Source organism: Perca fluviatilis, chromosome 1 (assembly GCF_010015445.1).
Source record: "Perca fluviatilis chromosome 1, GENO_Pfluv_1.0, whole genome shotgun sequence".
Lineage (NCBI taxonomy): Eukaryota > Metazoa > Chordata > Actinopteri > Perciformes > Percidae > Perca > Perca fluviatilis.
Window position 1 is genome coordinate 31,016,346 of NC_053112.1, and position 23,947 is coordinate 31,040,292.

Below are 23,947 nucleotides of genomic sequence, written 5' to 3' on the forward strand. Positions count from 1 at the left end.
GCAATTACTGAAGGACTGGACTTAGATGAATTATTCTCAGGGAACTGGAAAACTTCTGGAGAGCCTCCTTTTTTAGGTTTTGGTGACAGAGTTTGGAGAAAAGGGGAGAGTGTCCTACTGTATTTGGAACTGATCAGAAAAATATTTTCTCAAGTGGGAGAAAGTTTATTTCTTGAATAAATCCGTAAGCGAAAGGATGAGTTTAAAGCACGTTGATCCATGTGGGAGTTGTTCTTTTGTACTTTTCTCTTAGTATTGTTTTTTTGTTTCTTCATTTCAACAAAAGCCACTTTGTGTGGGACCTTTGTTTCTTTTTGTGTGGAAATGGGAAATTGGTGAGGTTGTGTGAGTTTACTGTATTTTTTTCTGGTTTACAGTGTTGATGATCAATGTCTAGTATTATTGTACAAAAGGGTAATATATATATATATATATATATATATATATATATATATATAAATATATATATATATATATTAATATATTAATATTATACGCAGCCCTTTTGTGACAAATATATATCTCGAAAGCCAGGCAAACTGTGTCTGTAGCAGTGAGCATCAGAGACTTCGTGTGTGTGGCTTAGTGTTAAAAACATTGTGAACGGCAATGTCACTGGTACAAATCTGGCTGGGGACCATTGTTGCATCTCTTGCCAAGTACCTAAAGTATATTGGTCAGATATTTCCTGTTTCCTGAAACATTCATGTATGCCCATTTGTGTAAACATGTTAAACAGATACATTTGAAAAGTTTGGCTTATTTTGTTATATGATCAAAAAGGGTTTTGCAGAAAAAAAAAACATGTTTATAATCAGCAAAGGTATCAAAAATGTATCTGTTATTGTCACGTCCTAAAAAATTCATAAACATTATGTAGCCAAGACATGACTGCCAGAAATATACTGAAAGTTATCCATACCTATATTCAGCCTAAATAATCATGAAAAGAAAAACATTCTCTAGTCTAATTGTGGATTTAGTAAAATTTATTTATCTACAATTATCCCTCTATTCAGACATACAGACTGATAGATTCTTTATTCATTTCAATGTGGCTCATAAACTGATAAGTTACACAATATACAGAAGCTGGATGCCAGTACTGGACAAAAAGTTGCAAAAATATCTTTTTTGTCTTTACATGTTTTCTGTCAGTGTTTTGCAGCATATTGTAGAGCGGTCAGGTTGTGTCGTCAAAGTGAAATGGAACAACTTGAGTGTTAAAATACTGTATCATTGAACTTCGAACTGATTGGGGTGTGAAGATGAATTCAGGGTGTAGCACAGTGACACATTGCAGGGGATGCTGATGCTGTAGGTGCATCGTTCGTTGTCTTTATGATAAAATGAGAATAATATCAATTCGTTTTACATTTGCATTGTTGCCACATTTCAAATATCCCTTTCTAAATTTTCCAGATGACTTGTGAGTCAATATCAACCTAGTGTTTTTCTTGTGATTACAAACTATATGACAATACATTATAATAAACACAAGACTGGTAAAAATCCATCAACTGATGGTTAAAAGTAGCAGAGATGAATGCACTGACATGTTTGAATCTTTTCGCTGCCGCTAAAAAACTGAATCCTTGGAGAATGACAAAATAACTAACATGTATGTGTGACAAGAAGGTAAAGTAACGTGAAGATAGCATGGCAGCTGGAGAGAGAAACTGCATCAATAGATTAGTCCTCTTCTTCAGTTTCTCAGTCAAGGTTTTTTTCTTGCCTGTGGGCAGACAAATATTCCCATCTCTCCTTATCTTTTCTTTCAGTGTTTTTCCTCTAGTCCTCGTCTTCATCTTCCTCGAAATCGTCGTCTGTCTGGTCCCTGGCTTCGAGGTCGTCTTCATCGTCCACCTGAAAGGAAAGTGTCACTAAAGTCTAACTAAAGCAAACACACAAAACACAGCTGAGTGGTCAGGACACATGCATGTCTTTGAAGTTGTAAAGCTTACTACTCAGGACATCTGTGCTACCAAAAACTACCACCACAGTTCACTGGTTAAGCTGGGAGCAGACCTTAAGATTATTAAAAGCTTGGAAGGCTAGTTGAATAAATGAATGAGCAGATACGGAGGACAACATGCTGGACATCAGGTAGACATAGGCCTCCTGCACACTGGCTGCGTGGTGTGAGTGCGTCAACTGCGTGGCGCGTCCGTTTTTATTTCGGCTCCCACGTTAACAGGTTAGAGCTTGCGGCTCGAGCCGTGCTTAAAAAGCGTGCATGCCAGAAATAGGACCGACGCCTATTTTTCACGCGACATGCAAGCATGTTGGAAGCGTCTCCAGGCAAAATAGAATAGGAATAGATGTTTATATGTCATTTTGACACAAATATATTTAATATACAGACTGATCTCATAAAGTGGCGTATGTATGACATGCCAAATCGTATGCCATTTTGGCGTGTTATCAAAACGCATAATTGCTTTTTAGCGTGTTTATCAACGCCGTTCGGCTGCCATTGACCTACATTACGTGTGAATTTTTCGCCGTAGCGAGTAGTACGAAAGGACGTAAGTCCGTGGATGGGTAAAATCCATGTTCGCGATAACACGCCACGTGGCAACGTGTAAACATACACGTGGATAGCTCAAAATGCGTACAGATAACACGCCATTTGGCTTTAGGAAAGTGCCGTGTATGTTTATGCAAAGTCATGATGCCCTGTTGCAATAAATGACATTTTGATGTTTGAAAGTCTCTAGGTTTTGACATAAATGCAGATATAAATGTAATTTAAAAAAATTATAATAAATAATTATCGATTATCAAATATTGCACCTGTCAATACAGAACGAAATATTCTGTAGCCTATTTAGCAGTCAATACTGCTGATGTTGTCTTTGCTTTAATCAAATCAGTATATATTTATGTTTAACATGAAGTATACACTCATATAGTTGATATTTCACCAACCGCGCATCCCAGAAGCGTGTGTGAATCGGTGCTCCACTGAAGATACACGCCTGGTCTATTTTCACGCGAGCCGCGGGCTGTTCAGACAGCCGGGCAGGAAGTGAAACAGCGAGACTATGCAGTCAATTTACATAGAGACACCCCACAATATCGTATATGTCTCCTCTACAACAGCTCTAAAACATAATAGACATTACAGATCTTTTATATAAAGACAACGCCAGAAGGTAGATACTAGCTTAATAAACATGTGATTGTTCTGTACAATATAATCTGCGAGTCGGGCAGGCAAGACTTCTGAGACGCTCCCGGTGTGATATGGCGTGTGGCGGAGGATGGAACAAAACTGGAACGCAGCATAGATGTGCCCAGTGGAAAATTGTAGCCAAATGTGCAGGGAGGGGTCATTTAGAAACATTCACACAGCTGTTTTCTTTATACTTTTTACCTTTTATGGTTTGAACCCTATTATTAGCCTCTGCAACCTACAGTTGCTCATATCCTACATTCTCTAGGTAGGTTTGGGGAGACGCGGAGTCAAATTTATGATTTAGAGTGAGATGTTGGATATACACGAGCGCAACAAGAGCCGTCTGCACTAAAACTAGTAAGTCAATTATAAAACGATTGTCTTTCATAGCAGCAGTTTGGCGCTCGCTTGCTGTTTTCAGCCAGTTTATTGGTGTTGACAATCCAGATTCCAGCGTTAAAAAAAATCAAACCTGTAGAATCATGAAACACCACACAAGCCGATTTGATTGACTTAGTCTTTGAGCAAGAATATGAGTTTCAGTCACATTTTAGTCATAAGACAGTTAGTTGGAATCCACTTTTAGTCAACAAAAACATTTTAGTCTAGTTTTTAATCTGAACTTCTAGTCTCATTTTTGCTTTGCATTAAAAAAAAAAAATGTTTTAAGCGTTCTGAGTCTACAGCTGGCACTATTTGATTTATTGGTGAATATTGTAATTTATTTAGTCATATTTACTGTTTTCATAGCTTAGCTATTATTTAGTTGTAGTGTTGGCGTCATCATAGAAAAAAAGATTGTCAACAAAAACTTTCTGTCATAGTTTTCCTTTCACACATTAATCGGTCTGTGTCTATGAAAACTCCATTCTCCAAAAGTTTAGATGAGTGAGGTTTCACAGCAGTAAAGCTTTTCAGCACACAAAAGGTTGTGCGAACTATGTGAATTAGGAGAGGTTGAGAATGAATCCCAATTCCTTTTGTATTGTCCTTATTATGATCAGAACACCCATCTTACATGAAATGTCTGTTCAAAATACTGAAATGTTCTGGTGCGCTGATGATGGCCAAATAGAGTGGTTGTTTAGATTTAATACATTTAAGTTGGCAATTTTTGTCTCTAAAGCATGGCAAAAAAGACAAGGAGGTTTATTTGTTTAATTTGTGTTGCTATTGTGGCATCTGGCCCCTTGCTATGAATAATGGTGTCTTGTAAGCCCATTTCTGCGCATGACACAATATTAAACATTATTCATTCATTCATATAAGATGATGAGTTAAAACTCTGGAGGAATTTAATGAAAATGATAATATTGATTGTCTACCGTCTCTCCCAGGTCTTTGAGTTTCTGCTTGAGGCTGTGGATCTTCTGGTCCTGGTCTGCCAGCAGCATCAGCAGGTCGTCCTGCTCCTTCTTGGACTCTTGCACCTCCGTTTGCAGCTTGGCCTGCTCCGTCTGCAGGATGGCCACCGTGCTGGTGGCTGAAGCCAGCTGCTGCTCCAGCTCCGCCCGGCTCGCTGACAAGCTCTTTGCTTCCTCCTGAACCAATGAAGAACATGGAGAGGACAGAGAGACAGGAGGGAAAAAGGTGTAGATGTTGAATATAAAATGATGGGGACCCAGGAAAAACCCCCAAACATCTGATAAATAATAATAAAATAAATCATTTCAAAGAGGTCGGAGCCAACTGGTGTTTAAATAGTTGAAACAAAGCAGGGTGAAGTGAAGTGATGCTTTACAGTCATACACACATTTTGTTGAACAGTTATTCTACACACCTTGAGTCTCTCTGTCTCAGTCGTCTGTGCTGCGAGTCTGCTCTCCACTTCTGCCATCTTGGCAGCGTCTAATGAGCCGTCACTGCTGGAGGCTGCGTCCGAGGACTGAGAGAAACCAGTGGCAGGTTGATTCATTTAGCATCTGTCAAGATATATTGTGATACATTTGGCACAAAATGTCATATTTGCATGATATTTACCCCAGCTTCAGCTCTTCTGAGCAGCTCTTGTCTCTCTGTCTTCATCTGGTTGATTTCTGCCAACTGGGACTCGACCTGACTCCGCAGAGCCTCCAGCTCCTGCAACAAAGAGTCAAACAAACAAACTAAAAATATGAAAAATGCTTTCCATTGAAGTTTTGTAGGGTTACGTCTGGTGATATTCTGGGAACAAACAGGCTGGGGCAAAGTGACAGAGGGCAGGGAAGTCCAAAAGAATTAACAGTAGGGCTGCACGACATCAGGAAGAAAAAAAAATTGAAATTATTTTTGACCGATATTGCAATTGTGATTTGATTGACGATATTAGAGGGAACAATCATTTTTGTATCATTATTCTCATTTTCCTTGAAAAATATTAAAATTTAAAAAATGAAATGATTATAGTGTGATTTTTTAAAGGATCTGTACCAAGAAGTCTGTAGGATACCATTAGCACCACAATATTAAATCTGAATGGTTTGACATATATTTTGCCTTTAACAAATATTGCGCCCCCCCTGCGATTTTGATAACATTGTGATTAATTGTGCAGCCCTAATTTACAGGCAGACCAATGATGTTGGTTTTTGTCTTTTCATGGGATTTGGTGACAAAAAGAGAAATGTAGAATAATTCCAGCTTCAACCCTTACACATATATTCACTGGAAAACAAAGGTCAGTTCCACATTCTTAAAAGGGGAAGTGTATTAGTGATGAATCCCACCTTGAGCAGTTCTGTGTTGTCTGATCCTCCTGCTGAACCTTCTGCTGTCTCTGACCTCTACAGTTACATACAGAGAAAGCAAAATACATTAGTGACACACTATAATGTCATTTTCACTATGACAGTAAAACTCTACATCCAGTTCTAATTGTAGGATTATATTTAGAATAGGGCTGAAACTAATGACTATTTTCATCAATCTGCAGATTATTTTCATATTCCTCGTCTCATTTTGGTCAGAAAACTGAAAAAAAAAAAAAAAAAACATCCATCAGAGTTTCTCCAGAGCCGAAGGTGACGTCTTCAAATGTGTTGTTTTGTCAGAAAAACAGCCCAAACACAAAGATGTTCAATTTAAAATGATAAAAAGGTGAAGAAAGGAGGCAAATCATCAAATTGAAGAAGCCGAAACTTGGAGATGTTTGGAGTTTTTGCTTAAAAAGAAACTCGATAACCGAGAATAGTTGCCTATTAATTTTTTGTGGATCGACCAAGTGCAGCTCTAATTCAGTCTGTCTTACAAACAAGCACACAAACTCTAAGTCCCCAGGGAAGTGTTTCTCAAGTTGTTGGAATTTCTGTTGTAAGAATTTATTTGTTGTTTTAAGTCATTTTAGTTCGCCAGAAAAACTGTAGTTGGTATCCATTTACTGTAATGTTGTCTGGCTGTTTCCACGATAGTGAAGGTGTGGTTTGAAGTTCAGTGTCATTTATTATCCAAAGTCTATCTGCTGTTTATATGTTACGCATGGATCTGACCAAAGAAAACTAAACACCAATTTGTGTAATAATGTCAGCTGTTTCAATCATCAATCATGTTCTGTGTACAGTGACCACCGTTGCTGTTTGGGAAACGTTCCCCAGTAGGTAGACATTTACTAACCAGGGTGTTGATGAGTGCATCTTTGTCGTGGAGTTGTGTCTGAAGGAGTGTGTGCTGCTTGCGGAGCTCCTCCACCTCCTCTCTGAGCTGTGTGAGCTCCTCCGTCTGCAGCCCATTCACCTGAGAGCTGTCTCCCTGGCTGTTAGACTGATTCTGGTTCTCCTTACCTGAAGTGTAAACATACGCACACAAATGTGAAAACGTGATATGTGAGAGAGATATATATATATATATATATCCTAGAGGTGGGATATTGTTAGCTTAGCATAAAGACTGGAAGCAGGTTAGTCTGGCCCTGTCCTAAGTTCAAATATACATTTACCAGTACCTGTAAAACTCACAAATTAATGTGTTGCATCTCGTTTGTTTAATACATACACAAACAACTATTTTTTTTCCAGAGGAGCTACATGATGTAACCATTTCTTGACTAACAACAACAGTTTGTCCATCCACAAGTACTTCTGTGCAGCGTTTCAAGCCTTAGCAAGGATTGCCAGATCATATGGTCGGGGAGCATAGGTTTTAGTATGAGTTTCTGTACAGGTAGGGTGGTACTAAAATCTGCAACCTTACTGAGATGACAAGACTCCATCCGATCACTACACCTTCCCCTTTGTTTACCAAGAAATTGCTACATAACTCCCTTAAAACCACACATTGCCCTTTTCACGTGTATGTGAAAGAAAGCGATTAAGTGCATTTCCCAAAATTAGTTGAACTACTCCCTCTCTGAACCTCTCTGATTGTGCATGTTGTTGCCCTGTGCACACACTGTTGTAAAACTGTATCTTGCGATGTCGCTGCGTATCACTGTTGCCTCATATCGCAGCAATGAAGCAGTAAAATGTTATAATCAACAGGGATGGTGGCCAAATATATGAAAACAAGAACAGAGTTGTTAAAAGTTAATAATTAAATCACACGGAAAATTAATTAAAGACATTTAACTTTCCCAAAATCACTTTAGGATAGGATTAAAATGTGCTTATTGTTCATTCAACTAACAAAACCAGACACAAACATCTCCTACCAGTCAACCAATGAGGTGAACCCACCTAATTTGAGCTTGAGGATGTTGTACTGATCCTTGTGCTGCTGGATCTGGGCCAGCTGCTGGGTGACTGTAGTCTGCATCTGTTCGTTCTGAGACGACATGGACGCTACCTGCTCCTTCAGCTCCTGGATCTGAGCATCCTGAGGATCGCACAATCAAAATAAATACTATTTAAGTAGGTTTTACATTGTTATTCGCCACTTGTATACGTTTGTACATTCTTTCCTTTGTATTTTTGAATCTTTATTTTTGAATAGTTTCTTGTATTCTATCCCATTTATTATTTCTTGTATATTCTGTATGTGTGCTGTGTGTCTTATATTCAACACAGTATACAATCAACAGGAAAGTGCATCAAACATAAATAACATCAAATATGCATACATGAAAAACAATGCAAAATACATCAGTTGTTTACCTGTTCTCTGATCAGCTCTTTATACTGAGTTACAATGTTGTCATGTTGTTCTAATGTCTTCTTCACCTCCTCTTCCTTCTTCTCATCCTCACTGGATTTGTGAACCGCCTTGGTGATCACGCCTGTGTGGAGTAGCGGGAGAAATACTTAGTAAAACACCATTTAACTTTGCAACTGCCATGATGAATTAATCATCACTGAATGTGGAGAATTCACTTTGACTGACCCTCCAGTTCTTTGACCAGCTTGGTGAACTCGTGGTCGAACAGCATCTGCTCCGGAGACGGAAAGACAGGCTGGGGCTTCTGAGCCGCCCGCGAGTACAGCTCATGTTTGGTGATGAAGCCCAGTTTCTCTACAAAGTTTTCCTTTCCAATCCGCTTCTCGATGAGCTGCTTTAGCTTTTCTCTAAAAAGGAGGAAAGAGACAACATGGCAGGTCTTAAAACAGGATACAGCGCTTTAACCGACTCTGTGTCGACATGATTAATCTGATCTTTCCTTCGCTTCATTGGGTTGGGGCATTTGGATAACTTTGGCTAACATATGTACAATTCTGGAAAAACTTGAGTACTTATTGATGGATATTTCTATGATTATCATACTGTATCTGTATATCGATCACATAGAGAAACTGTGTTCCCACAATAAAGCTCCCGTTAGTCCAAATTCAGCACCAAATAACAATAACAACACTCAATAACTTCAACTCAACAAAAAATAAACCAATACTGGTTATAATATGCAGGGGTATGATGGTGTGTGAACAGAGGTTTCAGACTCATAAGACTAGCAGGTCATGTAAATATGTTTACAGAGTTATTTTCAAGGTGTGTGTGTGTGTGTGTGTGTGTATGTGTGTGTTGACACTTACTTGGTGTAGTTTTCCAGCGAGTTGTCATTGTAATAGATGCATATGCCAAGAAGCAGCGCACACAGGCCCTGCACCAGCCTTTCATCCTCTCCCAAGTTCTCGGAGATCTGTGCTGTCAACTGCATCAGTCACACTGAGTCAAGGATTCATTCAACACCAGTCAGTTTTAGACTCAAACACACTATTTTGTTTAACCTGGAAGTAGAATACGATGATATATAGTACATACTGTAGCTGTCAATCTGAATGAGAAGATTTAACTGAATTCCTTAAAGGTTATAAGTTAAAAATGATAAATATTCAATCCAGTTTGTTAACAAATCTAAGACTAAATACATTTATTGCAATTAAGTTTGTGGATGGCTTGCAAGCTGCTTCAAGGATACAAAGGGAACGTTTTCCTGATTGTGTAGGAAGTGAGTGACAGCGATCGGACAGTTGTTGATCCATGTACACAGCAGCATGAGGAGGCCCACCCTGGTCTGCACTTTACTGCCCTGTAGAGAAAAAAAGAAAAGAAATGTTAACATGTGCTTCTTGAATGACTATAAAAAACAGCTGACAAAAGTCCAAATATGTAATATTCTAGATATATTAAAACATACTGAGTTTAGACAATGGAGAACCAGATGTTTAATATGTACATTAAGGCACACCATCATAACCTGGATCAGAATTCCAACCAATATTTCAATTAATTAGAATGTGAATCCTGGTTATAGACTTTTAGATTAAGTCCAGATTGTGACATTAGTTAAGCAACAGTTCTGGTCATTTATTTAAAAGAGCAAGTTATAATTTGCAAAAGAAATCCAACAAAATGATTGCCGATGTATTAAATTCATGAAAAACAGGGAAAGAAATGAGCTGATAAAATGGCAACAAAAGTGCTTGAATATGAGTTAGTGTTAAAGGTCCCATGGCATTAAAAAAAAGAGTTTTTTTTTAATATTAATATGCGTTCCCCCAACCTGCCTATGGTCCCCCAGTGGCTAGAAATGACGATAGGTGTAAACTGAGCCCTGGGTATCCTGCTCTGCCTTTGAGAAAATGAAAGCTCAGATGGACCGATCTGGAATCTGCTCCTTTTGAGGTCATAAGGAGCAAGGTTACCTCCCCTTTCTCTGCTTTGCCCGCCCAGAGAATTTGGCCCACCCATGAGAGAGAGACATCATGGCTTTCAAACGGGCAAAGTGGCAGTTGGTCAAGGCCACACCCCCACCCTACACCTCTGGCTGTAATTCTGCACCAAGGCTGAATTTCGGGAAAGAAACTTCAGATACAGTATTAGGGGACCTCTAAGGTCTATATAAAAGCATCCAAAGAGCACCATGTCATAGGACCTTTAAAACAAGCATTCATTTTGTTGGCACATTTCATGTCTTCCCATCCGGACGTGCACTTGATTAAAGTAAACCCATCAACGCTTAATTGGGAAGACTTCAATCACATCAACCATTAGTAGTTAATAATGTTATCGCAAACAAAAAACGACACAGTCAAAATTAATACATTCAGTAAATTCAACAAGGTTAGTTATCCTGTATTAAGAAAGTCCCTAGAAACTGTATCTTTATTTCCAGCAATCAAGTATACAATTTTAAATTAGTTTGCGCCTCTCGTTTTTGCAGGGGTGCCCTGAATGCCTTAAGTTGAAAAAAACCGTCCAACTCAGAGCAGAAAAGCACCCAACGCTGTGAAGTTTTTTGCTTCCTTTTTACCCTGTGTTGTAAGTGGAAGAATGCAGACGGAAGTGGAAATATACCAGGCACAACTATTTGGAAGAAAGGAGGGCAGAGAAGGATAAATGTGCTTTTTAAGAATAAAAAAGGGACTAATAATAAAGAGGTGATATAAAAATGATCATGCATTTCCATGAAAACAGCTTTGAGAAACAGGTGAGAGGTTTCAGATCTGCAACAGACCTCAACATGGATATTCTTTCCTTTTTACAAAAGTCAGCTCAGCTTCAGCTTCTAATTACTTGGGTCAGTAAGTAATTGTGCAGAATAATTTATCCCAAATCAGCTGCAAAAAACGAAAGCATGATTTTCATGGAGTTGGAATGAAGATGATGAAAATCAATACACATTAAAACACAGAGCAGAGGCGATTACAATCTGTAAACTCTACACTGTAGCTTAACGCTGCTAATAAATTGGTGCAAAAACTTAATGCACCCCATGCTTTAAGAAGAGCAGACCTCTTTCCTGTACAGAAATGCCAAAATTGAGTAAGAGTAATGAGGAGCAAGGTGTGGGTAAAAACCAGGGGTTGATGCAGACTGTGTAAGTGAAGCCAAAACATTTGGATCGCCCCCTGGTGGCTAGCTGTCATAAATCCTGCCCCTATTCACTGTTGTCGAGCGGGTGCATGGGTGGGACTTTGAAACCGCGGCTCAACTGCCCGATCACTACTGCGCAGACTCTGGCTACAAAATTACAAGATGGCGGCAACCATATCCGGGATATTTTGGCTTTACTTTTGTACAGTGGGAGGAAGTGGAGACATGTCATCCATCTTTATATACAGTCTCTGGTAAAAACTTATCAGTATTACATACTACAAAAACTTACGAAATCACCTTTTCAGATTTAGTCTCCAAATATGACGTTATGCAAAATGAAGAGGAAAACAAAAAGATAGGAACAGGAATAACCACAAGTATTAATTGAACAAACATTGGCTTCTGTAACAACAAAAACATATATTCTGCTTCTCTATGTGTTTTGTGGTTAAAACAGCCTGACGACTGAAGACTCAAGCAAGAAGAATAAAAGGCACATCCTTCAAACTGAAAACCAACATTACAATGAGTTTAACATCAACATGTAACCTTTAACTCTCAAAGCTAACTGACCACATTATTGTCAGCCTGGGGGCTCGTAGGGGTGGGAGCAATAAGAATGTATGCATCGGTCCAACTGGTCTCCTCCCAGTTGGATGTGACTGGAATACCTCTACAGGCAACCTGTTCAGATGTCTCCGCTGTCTCCTTTCCATATAAAGAAGCAGGAGTTGTATTCCTGGCTGCTTCTGGATGTTCGAGATCCTCACCCTGTCCCCAATCTCATTCCTTCCAGTCGTTATGCCAAGTTAAAAAACATAGTTGAGGGCTTCATCGTCAGGTTCAGCTCCTTTACTGCCACACTAGAGTATAATCCTGGACTTCTCCTGAAGCTACACCAATTCTAATACCGCTCGGCACAGTGAAATTTAAATGTACAGTATAAAGTTAGCCTGACGTCGTCATACTCAGATTCTAGTCAGAATATGAGTCTGATACTGCTCCATTGGGCTGTGATTATGGGGCGTGTTTCAACCAAACCAGGAAAGAAAATGCCTCTGCACTCAACTGTATAGACCAACAACCAATCAGAGCAACGGAGACAGACGTCACAGAAGCTGCAAGTCAAAGGCAGGCTTCGACAGAGCAAAGGCAGAGGACGGGTGTGTTAATGTGTCTACATACGTGATCGCGGATCTCTGTTCCACTTTTAAAATTAATGCGCTGTCGATATCTTCTATGATATATCTTCTATATCTCAATTCTCCAGCGGCAGCCATCTTTATTGCAAACAAAGTCAACCCAAGCGCTCTTTGGTGACGTGGTTGATTACGTTACTGTTGATCATCTGTCCATCATCGCATAAAGCCCGCCCTGACAATTTGATTGGTCTGAACAGCTCTGGTTCGAGCATAGTTGCTCCACAACGGATCAAGTCCAGACCGAACTTCCCGACCTCGAATGTTGTGGGCGGGGCTAAATTCGGTTGGCATCCAGGCTAGTATAAAGTATAAAATCTTTTGGCACCTGCACTGGGCATTTGTAAGCAGGTACATGTAAGTAAGAGAACCAGATGTCTGTGAAAGTTCTCAGTCATTCAGGTCCTAGTTATCCAGGGATGGGTTAAACCTTAGGGTAACTGGACTTGGTTAAAGGTGCTCTCTCGAATGAGAAAAGAAACGTCCAGTTGCCCTAAAGTTTAACCCTTCCCTGGATAAGAGAACCAGACAAACAAGAGTGGAGATCTCTCACTCGGACAGGAAAAGGCCCAAATGCTGCTGAGGCACACTTCCTGAACAGACAGATAAGGGCTTGCAGCACACCAAACGAACCAAAGTCACAGCTCCATGCAGGTGTTAGAATGACGAAACCCACAAAAAAGCTGCTGTGACCCTTTTCTCTGAACCTCTCTTGGGTGTCTACTTCCCCACTAGTGAACACAATGAGAGCAACGAGAGCTTTTAAATCTGTGGGGATGAGTGCACCTGTGTGCCACACTGATGAGGAAGAAAAGGATCATAGCCATAAGTTAGGGACGAAAGATAAAAGGTAGTAAAGAGTTAGAGCGAAGATCCCCCAACACTTGGGCCAACAAGACCTCTACTACAGATACCAAGCCAAAATAACCAGCATAGATGGTGCCCAAAAACTCACAGCACACACACACACACACACACACACAGACAAAAGTTACTTACCCGCCGGACAATCTTATCTCCCTGCAAAACCACAATAACGTGACACTGTTCTATTCACTGTTGTTGACACAGTATTAACCTTTATTTGCCCAAAACCCTTCCTACCCAGACACACATAACCTGTTAGCATCTTCTCTATTCCAGCAGCTATGTGCCACTGTTATGGTCCTACCTGGGAGAGGATGTTGGTGCACTGCTGCAGCAGGGAGACGGGGGGCTTTCCCAGGCTGGTGGCCAGTTGGACCCTCAGCAGCTGTTCCTTCTGGGTGAGGTTATCCTGGAGGGCGTGAGCCAAGGCCACAGCAGCACACCAGTTGGACAGAGAGTCTACTGAGAACAGACCTCCACACAGCAGCTGGCCCGCTGAGATGGAATTGGCTGCGGAAAAAAGTGAGCAAGTCAGGAAAGAAATTATTGTAAATAGATAAATTAAGCTGAAGGCAGAATAAACAGCAATCCATCCATCTTTAGGTGTTGTAATGTGCATTGTGCAAAGTCTGGTGTACAACAACAACAACAACAACCACTGTACAATAACATCATAACTTTTAGAAGAAGTCCAAACAAACAAGATAATAATATAATAAATGTATTGCACTTCAAAAGCTGACATACCATATATGTATGTATGTATGTATATATAATATTTTCCCACCAATAAAGATGATGAAAAAAAACAATGCTGATGAATTCACAGGATTTGTCAGTGACAGGACAATTTATTTTTAGCCATTATCTGAGGGCAAGATGCTTCTCCTACACCCACAAGCGCTGCTATTTCATACAATGCATTTAGTTATTATATATCAGCCTGTCAGTGTTTTAAACATGTTGAACCCAAAGCATAACTACAAAAACAAATGAATTGTATAGGTTCAATTGTTGTAAAGCGAAGATGTTAATATTCTACAATGGGAACTTCTACACCTTGTTGAAAGTGGAAATAGGAAGCTTAAAGAATTACTTATAAGTTTTACATTGAGGGATCATTTTTAGTAGTAATCAAACTTTAATGTTGCTCTGGAAAGCTGTTAAAAATTGATTTAAGACAATGCCTTCATAAAATGAGCGATCTCTATAGGAGGAAACTGTCTATACGAGGAAAACACAATGTCTTCAAACTCCACTTAAAAAGGTTCTCATCTCGGTGTAACTGACCATCAATGGTGGAGGGCAGCAGCGTAGCCACAATCTCCCCCTGTCCTTTCTGGTTTTTGTACAGGAAACACTGGAAACAGTAGAGGACTGCACAGCGAAGGACAAACGGTTGTCTCTCATTCACCATGGACATGAGCAGCACCACGATGGCCGGTCTATGGAGAGACGAACAAGAGAGATCAGAGAGAAAGTTAGGTCAGTTGACTATCAGATGGATATGGGTGATTTAATGTCTTGGCTCATTGGTTGCGTCTTACCTTGGTGGGTTTGAAGGAGCGTTGACAGATGCAAAGTAGTCTTGGTTTACCTGTGAGCCCCGGATGACCTCTGATACAGTGTTGATGGTCTGAAAGAAAGGGGCCAGATCACAAGCTTGAATGCGGTATGTCTCAAAAAAGGAGCCAAGCTGTCTGAGTAAAGGCTGATTTATGGTTCTGCGGAGGCTCCACGCAGAGCTTTTCGCCATATCCTACGTAAGTTTATACTTGTCGATCTCTTTAAGATAATAGCACACGGGTGTGTGTGTGTGGGGGGAGTGTGGTGTAGAGTCATAGTGAGAGAAACAAAGTGTCTCCCCTGTGCTTTCTGACCATGGTCGGAAATCTGTAGCAGGAAAAGTTAACCCTCTCCTTGATGTTGTTTATGGAGAAGAAGAACCCGGAAATGAGTAGAGGGAAATGCAACGCTACCGAGCCACGGCAGAGCGACGTGTAGTTACGTTTTTTGAGAGGTGCACATCAGGCTACAGCGTAGGGTCCGCCGTATGGACGGTATCTCCACGTACCTACGTACGTACCCACAGCGTCTATTTAACGCAGAAGCATAAATCAGCCTTAAGCAATTATTCTTCTCTGTGCTGGGTAGTACGTTGTGTCATTACCTCAGTGAGGATGTCAGCAGGCACACCAGTGGCCATGAGGATGGTGCACAGTTGCTGCAGCAGACCACACTGGTACATGGACTTCTGACAGCTGGCTGAAGCTCCAGGAGAGTTCACTGGAGACACCATGACTCGCACCAACTGGAAACAGAACATTGTCATCAAGTTTATAGCAAAACAAGATCCCATTGTTCTGCTTGTTTAATGTGTAAATAGGTTAAAGCAACACTTACCTGCAGCATGAGGTGGAGGTTGGTGACCTTCTGTGCAGACCAGCCAGAGTTATCGTCACCGACCTCAAACCAGGGCTTCATTCTCTGAATGTAGGAGCCCTCCTTGAAGAAATTCTGATTGGAGCTGTTGTTCTTTAGCAGGTTTACCAGCAGCAGCAAACAGTCCTCGACCACAATACCTGCACAGAGGAAAAAAGGATGTGCCTTAGGACATATCTCACAAGAAAAAAAATTATCTTACCATCGTAATTACAGAAAATCAAGAAACTAGATCGCATTTAAAGCTTTCTGCATTGAAAATCCTTTTACCTCCATCGCTGCTGCCCTCTTCTGTGATGATATCTAGAAGACGCTCAAATGCGTTTTCAAATGCCACAATTTTCTGAATGGCAGCATTGCTTTTGGTCAGCTGTTGAAGCAACAGCAAGCCCTGTTGGAAGCAAAAAACAGGTCGTCACGCATCTGACAAAAAGAACTGTGTTAAACAAACTTAGTGAGCGTTCAGACCAAAATCAGCTCTGCGTTAAAACGATGCAGGGGGCTGCATTAGTGGGGGCGTTAAGGTACCTATGCTGTGAGACAGGAAATGCTAGGAAGTCCCGTTTGAGTACCAAATCTGTGAATTTGGAGGCTTCTCAATGCAGAAAAAATGCATCCACCAGGAACATGCGCATGCCAGACAACGTTATCTATCATAGAACTTTTTTGCCAACCGATGGACTGGCCTCATTGAAATGAATGAGAGGGCTGCATTTTTTCACACAGAGCCAAACGGTCTGAACGGCGCAACAGGGACAATTACTCACGTCGTTGCGGATTACTTCTCTAGAGTCTGCCAATAAGTCCATCAATCTGGAAACACCTTCAGATGGTATCATAAATAAAAATGGTATCATAAATAAAAACTGAGGGCTAACAGGTGCCCTCAGTAAAGGCATACAGAAATGTTGATATAAAACAGAGGGTTAGTAAAATCCAAGTTTGGATCAGATGTGGAGAGGACACACTCACCCATTGGGCTGACCAGAATGATACCCTGAACCTGGACACACTGGTTCTTCAGGAGAGCAGTCAGCAGCTTTACCCCGGGCCAACGTACATGGAAGTCAAACTCCTAAAAAAATAAAATAAAAAAGATTTCACATCAATGCTTAAGTACGTCAGGCAGTTGTTTAGACAATATAATACCACAGACATCTTGCCACTGGAGCAGAAACAGTTCAGTACCTCCAACAGAGCGAGAAGCAGAGTCACATGCTCAGGGTCCTGAACGAACTGTTCTGTAAACTGGGCACCCAGGTCATCTGCCTGCTTCTGGGCAGCCTCATCTGGGAAGGAGAATGAAAGCTGAAGTAAGTGACGTCTCCAATAAATGCTAGATGAGGAATCATAAGTTTAGTGAGGGGACCAGTTGGTTAGTTCATAGCAGTCAGCCTGAGTTAGACGGCGATAATAATTAATAATCTGCAACTTCTCAAATCTTTCTTACCAGTCTTTATCGCTGGTGGCTTTCTGCTATTGAATAATGACTTTACATGGAATATCAAAATACATTAAAAAAATGTGCCAAGCTCAGGGTGATACTTGTGAACACGCCTTCTGGGAAAATAAAAGGGTGTCAAACAGATGAGGGGACAGCTGGATGGGAGGGTGAACAGGGTGAGCTCAGTAGGGTTACTGTGTATACATGGAATAAACATTTAATGTGGGATGAGCTGAGAGCTTCAGTGTGACACGCTGGTTACCAACACCACTGCACTGAGAGCAAGTGTATACTCACCTCGTAATCTCACCATCATTTAAAAAAGGTACTTAAACAGTATCTAGCAAAGCTGATAGTTTTAGATGTATTTATCCACATTTTGATATATCCATCTCTACAATGTCTGCTTCCAACCCAAAACAATGTTGTGGCATTGGAAAATTCCATTAAAGCTACAGTAGGTAGAAAGCAGAAAAAAACGCCAAAATTTAAAGTAGAGGGCGACCTCTCCCTGCAGCTCTCCCTCTCCTCTCTCTGTCTGTATGTGTAGCACAGCCAATAGGAACGCTCTCTGTCTCTGAAATGACCTGTGACTGACAACCGAGCCAAGTGCAGGTGCAGAAGTCTAGTTTTCTGTCAGACCACTTGAATAAAAGACCGCTGAAAGGTTCAAATGGAATTTTTGCTCAATGCCGCCAAAAGGACACTGCCAGTGCCTACCACAGCTATATAGGCTAAAAATCAATATCTTTTTATTAACAATGAATCAAATGAGTAATGTAAAAGGGGCCATTTGTTGTGATGAATACACAGAATTATCTACAGAACCTTGCTTCTTTTAGCTCATTGTTTTGGTTTTCTGGCACACATCTTGACAGTTTTGCTAAACTAGAGCTAAAGAGGCAGATGGTTGAGACCAAAAACAGAGCTAGATACAAAAACAAAAAGCTAGATACTCCTACAGTAGGGGGGAGGAAATATGATTTTTTTTCAAAAACAACCGGGTATTTGAATGTGAGGATAACAAAGGAGCAATGAGAAATGAGAGACAGAGGTTCGAGGATGTGATGGTATTAGTGAAGCATTCTTGTTACCACCCAAACACCTTCCGTTCAGTTTACCAGTGCCGGCACATTTTAGTGTAGTTAGTTAAATAGCAGTACTATTTATGGCAGAGATATCTCGGTTTCAGTACTGACCAGGCATGGAAACATTCTTATTCTTCCCTGAGGCAGGGATAGGGGTTACTGCGTCTGCGAGGGCAAGAGGCGGGAAGAGGAAGTTTTAAGCCTCACCCAACAGCTAGCATTCATTTCAACCACTCTGAAGAATCAGCCAACTGATTCTTGTAAAGATGTGACAACCAACACACAGTCTTGAATTGTATCAGCTATTAATAATCTGTGTATTGCAAGACTATTAATGTGGTCTTTTTTAAACAACCCAACCAAGAACAATGTATGATTTGTAGGCGCAGCTGGTGATTGGGGATGTGGCATGGGAGGAGTGGGTGGGGGGGGGGGGTCATGCACAGTCAAAGAGTTTTACCTTCGGATTCATCTGTAGGGTTAAAACATGGAAGAGAAAAAAGAGATGAGAATCTTTACATAAAACAGTCATTATCAGTGTACAGAAGAGGGAAATGCAAATTCACTGATGTCCAGTTGAAATGAACTTGCACACACATGCAAACAAAACAAAGGCTCAGTCACCGATTACAGCAGCCACACAATAAGGAAGAATTATCTTCAAACGATAACCAATTTAAGGTTCTAATGATAATGGGAGGGTTTAATACCTTGCTCTTCCTCCTCATCATTGCAGATGATGTTGTACAGTGTGTCCAAAGCATAGCCAAGGATTTCAGAGTCAGACCTGTTCAAGTAGCAGGAAGAAGCAGTGTTAACAAAACACAAGTTTTATTGTTAACAAAACTTGAGTCAAACAAACAATGCTCTTTTTAGGACAACCTGACCAAATAAAAATACTTTATCAACACACCTGTCAGTTTGCAGTATGTTAATCAAGTGATCCATCGCCTGTGTGCCAACTTCCATGCGATATTTCTATAAAAGATAATAGGGAAGGCGAGTTTATTTGTAAAGTACCTTTCAACAAGGCAAGTAGAAGTGTTGGATATACGATATAAAGACACAAATACGATTTTGAAATAAGATAAATAAAAAATAAAAAAGGTTTTAATTGATGAAACAGAAGACAGTGGTATTCTAATAATACTCATAAGATCAGTGATCCACTGTCAGGACAAGACAGTTTTAAAAATAAAGGCATTGTAATCTATGTGGACAAAGAAAAATAACAATTATGAACTTTGTATTGCATTTCTTAGAAAATAGAGGAAGTCTACACATCCGTGTCCGTGTTTCTGCACAGCACTGACACCGCTGTGTGTTAATGTGCAACCCTGTGCATCCTAAACCCCTTATTCATGCCTGATAAACTCCTTACTCATGGTTGACGTGGCAGCCAGTAACAAAACTGTCCATGAACAGAACTGAGATGTGGCTTCGGATAGGTCTATGTCAATGATCAGATCATTTTAATCAGATTTTGACAAATGAGAGCTTTATCCATGACCGGAGAGAAAACATACATTTACATGACATTAATACAGCGCTACAGGGATTTAATTCAACTGCTATTTTCTCCTTTGCTGACAGCTACCCCTGTACATCAAAACATGTTAATACACTAAACACCTACTGAATGAAAAAAAATGCTAGAAGAATGTGACTTAACACAAACCCCATCGTACACTCAGTTGCCAATTTATAATATCTACCTAGATAAAAAGTAATGCAGTCAAATACAACAGTCCTGCAATAAATATTTATAAGGTTATAATGTTCAGTTATTCAAACTGCTTTTTATACTGAGAGGTGTTTTTAGTATATTGTTCACCCCATATCAATGGCAGTAAAACTAAATATTGAAAACACTCAGTAAAACCCAACAATTCAGCAGAACCACAGACTCCAAAATGATTATAAAATTTCAATAAACACCTCTCTAAAACAGTTTCAGCAAAAACAGAACATTATAAACTTCAGGACGGTAGTATTTATTGAAGGACTGTTCTATTAGACAGCATTACATTTAGCTAGGTGTACCATATAAACTGGCAACCAACTCTATGTCTACTGCACCCATTTCCAATAACTTTATACTTTACTGTACCTTAGAGAGGGACTTAAGAGCCCGGACAGCATCTCTGCGGTCTTCTAGGAGCGTCGAGGAGGCTACTCGGTCACATAGCTTCTGGATCTGTCAATAGAGGAATTATTATTTATTTTGCTTGCACTTCTGCCTAATATACGATCAAGAGAAGAAATCTGTATTCATGTCTTTATAAGGAGGGGCATTTTGCAGATCAGTGGACGGGATGTTCCCTTATAGTTGTTTGTGTTTTTTTTCCGTCTGAGGCGTTATGATATGAAAAGAAATGCATATGTTTTAATACTTTGCTCTAATCTTTGTTAATTATTGGAAAGGAAAAAAAAATCTTCTTTGGTTAGCATGGTCACAACCAGCAGAGATATTCAATCAGTAACATATGTCACAATTGTTTTAATTTAAGGAGCCAAAAAGGTTAGGAAACACTGGTCTAGAGGACAGAATAACTTATTTTGTTCTAGAAATAGGGCAAGGAATTTTCAATCGCAATGAACACTATATCTTAGGTGTATGGGACAAGAATACATTTATAATACAGTATATTTACTGTAAATATGATTTACTTACTCAAAAGAAAAAAAAGAGTGGGATTAATGTTTAGTTACTCTTTAAACTGGGAAAGACAGCACTGATGTAAAAGTTTCTTGATGAAATGTATTGTGCATTCTGCAGGAGGAACACGCAGCCCATCAGCCAAAACAGGAATGTCTACCGATAAAGATCTGATTATGTGGCTATAATGCTCCGGCAATGCCTACAATACTCTGCGTGCCTGTCAAATGCTGCTGTAGGCCTACATCAAGATGCTGATTGTTTCATTCTGGGATTACACCCTGTGATGATTTGATACTTTATTTTATACCGCTAGAAACTGAATAGGTTTGGGTGCTGAACAACACAAGCACATTGAAGATGTCACCTTGGACGGTGATAAGAAATGTTCACTATTTTACGGACTAACCAATTATGAAGACAAACGAGAGAAGACAATCAGCAGATTAATCGACAATTAAAGTAAACGTTTTTTGCAGACCTACATGACAGTGCATAGCAAGAAGGCGGCCTATTTGTATGTGGTACTAATTGCCTTTAATTCAACCCGCTATACTGGATGTGAATGTATTTAGTTTATGTATTGTTGGAGGTTCTTTGAAAATAAAGACATTGTAGGACGATGTTGATTGAGGGACTGACAGCTGATAGTCCTCGTATTCATTATTGCCCGTTTTCTTTCCTCCATGTTCCCATTCATCACAGCTGCACGTAGAGAAACCAGCAGATATGTCAGACAGCCCTGCTGCTGGCTGACAGACAGATATGCTAGGTTAGCTAATTAGCCTCCTAAACTAGCTCGTTGTTCTGATTTAGGGAGGGCCCAGCCTCTCAATATGTCATACTGGGTGTTTTTTTAGAGAAAGAAATTAACCCTCAGTGTACAAACACACGCTTTATTGCTGACGTGTGCGTGGTCTCAGTTTGTCAGGTAAACAGTGGTGGAAATGTTAGCTAGCTGCAGTTAGCCGCAGCTAGCCGGGCTGGTTTCCTACCGTCTCCGCTCCGGACGGCTGCGGCCCGGCTGCCTGCCCACCCATCACTCCTCTTAAGAAGTTCATCTTTATAAACGTCCTCTCGGTGCCGTATTCAAAGCGTCTCTCCTTCTAAAAAAAAAAAAAGAAACCTCACACTTCCCCCTCAGTGATCCGTGAACAACTATGTGAATAGAAAAGAAAAAAAGGTCCACAATGATGATTGTGTACACTGACTAATCGACCCCGGAACACAAATGTGAGGGCACTACGCATGCGCGCAGACGTGGCGATACGTGGCTGATCAGCACTTGTTTAAACGGCAAGAAAGTAATTGATTATACTGTGAGTGTGAAAGATCATACACTAATACAAAGACCAATTTCATTCAGTTCACTGTGAAAAATAATATAAAGGCAGTGATGGAAAAATAATAAATAATAATAATAATTGAAGTACAGTTGTATCAGCAAAATAATTATAGCAATAAGAAAAGTACAGTAGGCTACTCTGTCAGTGCTATTTTAGTATATATAATTAGAATAATATTAACATTGAATGTTGTTGTATATAATGATTTAGGCCTACTTTAATTCAAAATGAGGGCTTTGTACTCATATCCTTTAGGCTATTTCAGTAAAAGTAGAAATAACATTGTCTAAACAATAGTTCAGTTACTTACTGTAAGTAAAGGTAAAGTATTATCACCCAAATGTACATAAAGCATCAAATAAATCTTATTATGCAGAAGGGCTCCTTTCATAGTGTTACATTATGATAGGATATCAGTGGACTAGTCTTGTAGAGAGGCCCTGTGTCAAAATATTAAGATAAATGCAAGATATGATAAAAAAGTAAACAGTAAAAAAAAAGAAAAGCTAAATATAATAACTAGAGAGAGTGAACTGTTTAATTCACACAATACAAAGAATTGCACATAGGAAATGTTCATATTGATGTTGCAGTTTAGTTAACATTGCGCACGAGTGAGTTGTTAGTGATTAGTGTTAAGTATAATCAGTGATGGTTGATTAGGATAGGCGCACTGTAATTGTAATGTAATGTTTTTATGGATTGATGAATTGAAAACAATTACACATGACCCCATCTGCCATATGACTGCTCTAATGTCTGGGTTGACTGTAGTTACTCACTGTGCTCTTTAGCATGTAGCTTGTACCTCTTCTTTTTGTCCCTCACAGGGCCAAAGCACTGAGCTGAGCTCAGACTGTTTCTCAGTCAGTGAACCTTGTTTCGCCACACTTAAGAAAAATACGGACAAGCTGATTTGTGTACAGTAATTAAAGTAATTAAGATTCTGTTGATAAAGTGATGCAATTTGATGAATAAATGATAATTACAGTAGTAGTGGGTAGTAGTGAGTCATAAAACAAATCAATTAGCAAAACAAATATGGTATCACCCCTTGTTTTAAAAAGCTTCTCGGAGGGTCCTCAGAAAACATTTTCTGTCAGCGATGGAACTGATAACAACAGCAGCTCTGATTTTTCTTCTGTGCTTACAGATACAAAACACAGGTAAGAGTCCTTTCAGCCATCGTTCTTTAACGTACTATTTAGAATAGCATATTGTACAGAGGACAGAGATGTTTTTATCACTGACTGTCAGAATGCCCTGGCAGTTATACTGAGGTCATGTCCTCGGATAGAGGGTCTCGTATGTTGTACAGACTGTACAACCAGTTGAGGGAATTTTGCGATTTGGGGGGGAAAGTATATATATATATATATATATATATATATATATATATATATATATATATATATATATATACAGTATCTCACAAAAGTGTATCTAACATTTTAGTAAATATTTCATTATATCTTTTAATGGGACAACACTGAAGAAA

At 39.7% G+C, this 23,947-nt stretch overlaps 1 protein-coding gene across 6 annotated transcripts; it reads right to left on the reverse strand.

Annotated features, from left to right (window-relative positions):
- Positions 1-971: 971 nt before the first annotated feature.
- Positions 972-22,351, reverse strand: uso1 (USO1 vesicle transport factor). Of its 6 annotated transcripts, none has more exons than XM_039808946.1 (27): positions 22,099-22,351; positions 20,555-20,641; positions 19,358-19,422; positions 19,155-19,231; positions 18,905-18,916; positions 18,556-18,609; positions 17,101-17,201; positions 16,885-16,987; positions 16,680-16,735; positions 16,183-16,303; positions 15,874-16,052; positions 15,641-15,781; positions 15,018-15,106; positions 14,761-14,915; positions 13,775-13,980; positions 13,603-13,623; positions 9,504-9,614; positions 9,118-9,236; positions 8,471-8,652; positions 8,245-8,366; positions 7,828-7,966; positions 6,770-6,936; positions 5,887-5,943; positions 5,162-5,260; positions 4,962-5,066; positions 4,507-4,722; positions 972-1,866 (listed from the first exon to the last, which is right to left on the reverse strand). In XM_039808946.1, the coding sequence occupies exons 1-27, from the start codon at positions 22,162-22,164 to the stop codon at positions 1,792-1,794; spliced, it is 2,925 nt and encodes a 974-aa protein (XP_039664880.1). In that variant the 5' UTR covers positions 22,165-22,351; the 3' UTR covers positions 972-1,791. The 6 variants fall into 6 exon arrangements, with proteins under 6 accessions (XP_039664880.1, XP_039664898.1, XP_039664906.1 ...); XM_039808964.1 differs by having other exon boundaries at positions 972-1,894; XM_039808972.1 differs by lacking the exon at positions 18,556-18,609 and having other exon boundaries at positions 22,099-22,350.
- Positions 22,352-23,947: the final 1,596 nt, after the last annotated feature.

Bases quoted from the DNA above. Each gene is read 5' to 3' on its own strand.
- uso1 (XM_039808946.1), bottom strand. From the start codon at position 22,164: ATGAACTTCTTAAGAGGAGTGATGGGTGGGCAGGCAGCCGGGCCGCAG. The intron at 19,423-20,554 runs GTACAGTAAAGT...TATCTTTTATAG, and splicing joins CTCTTAAGTCCCTCTCTAAG to AAATATCGCATGGAAGTTGG. The intron at 17,202-18,555 runs GTCAGTACTGAA...TCTCCTTCCCAG, and splicing joins TAAGAATGTTTCCATGCCTG to ATGAGGCTGCCCAGAAGCAG.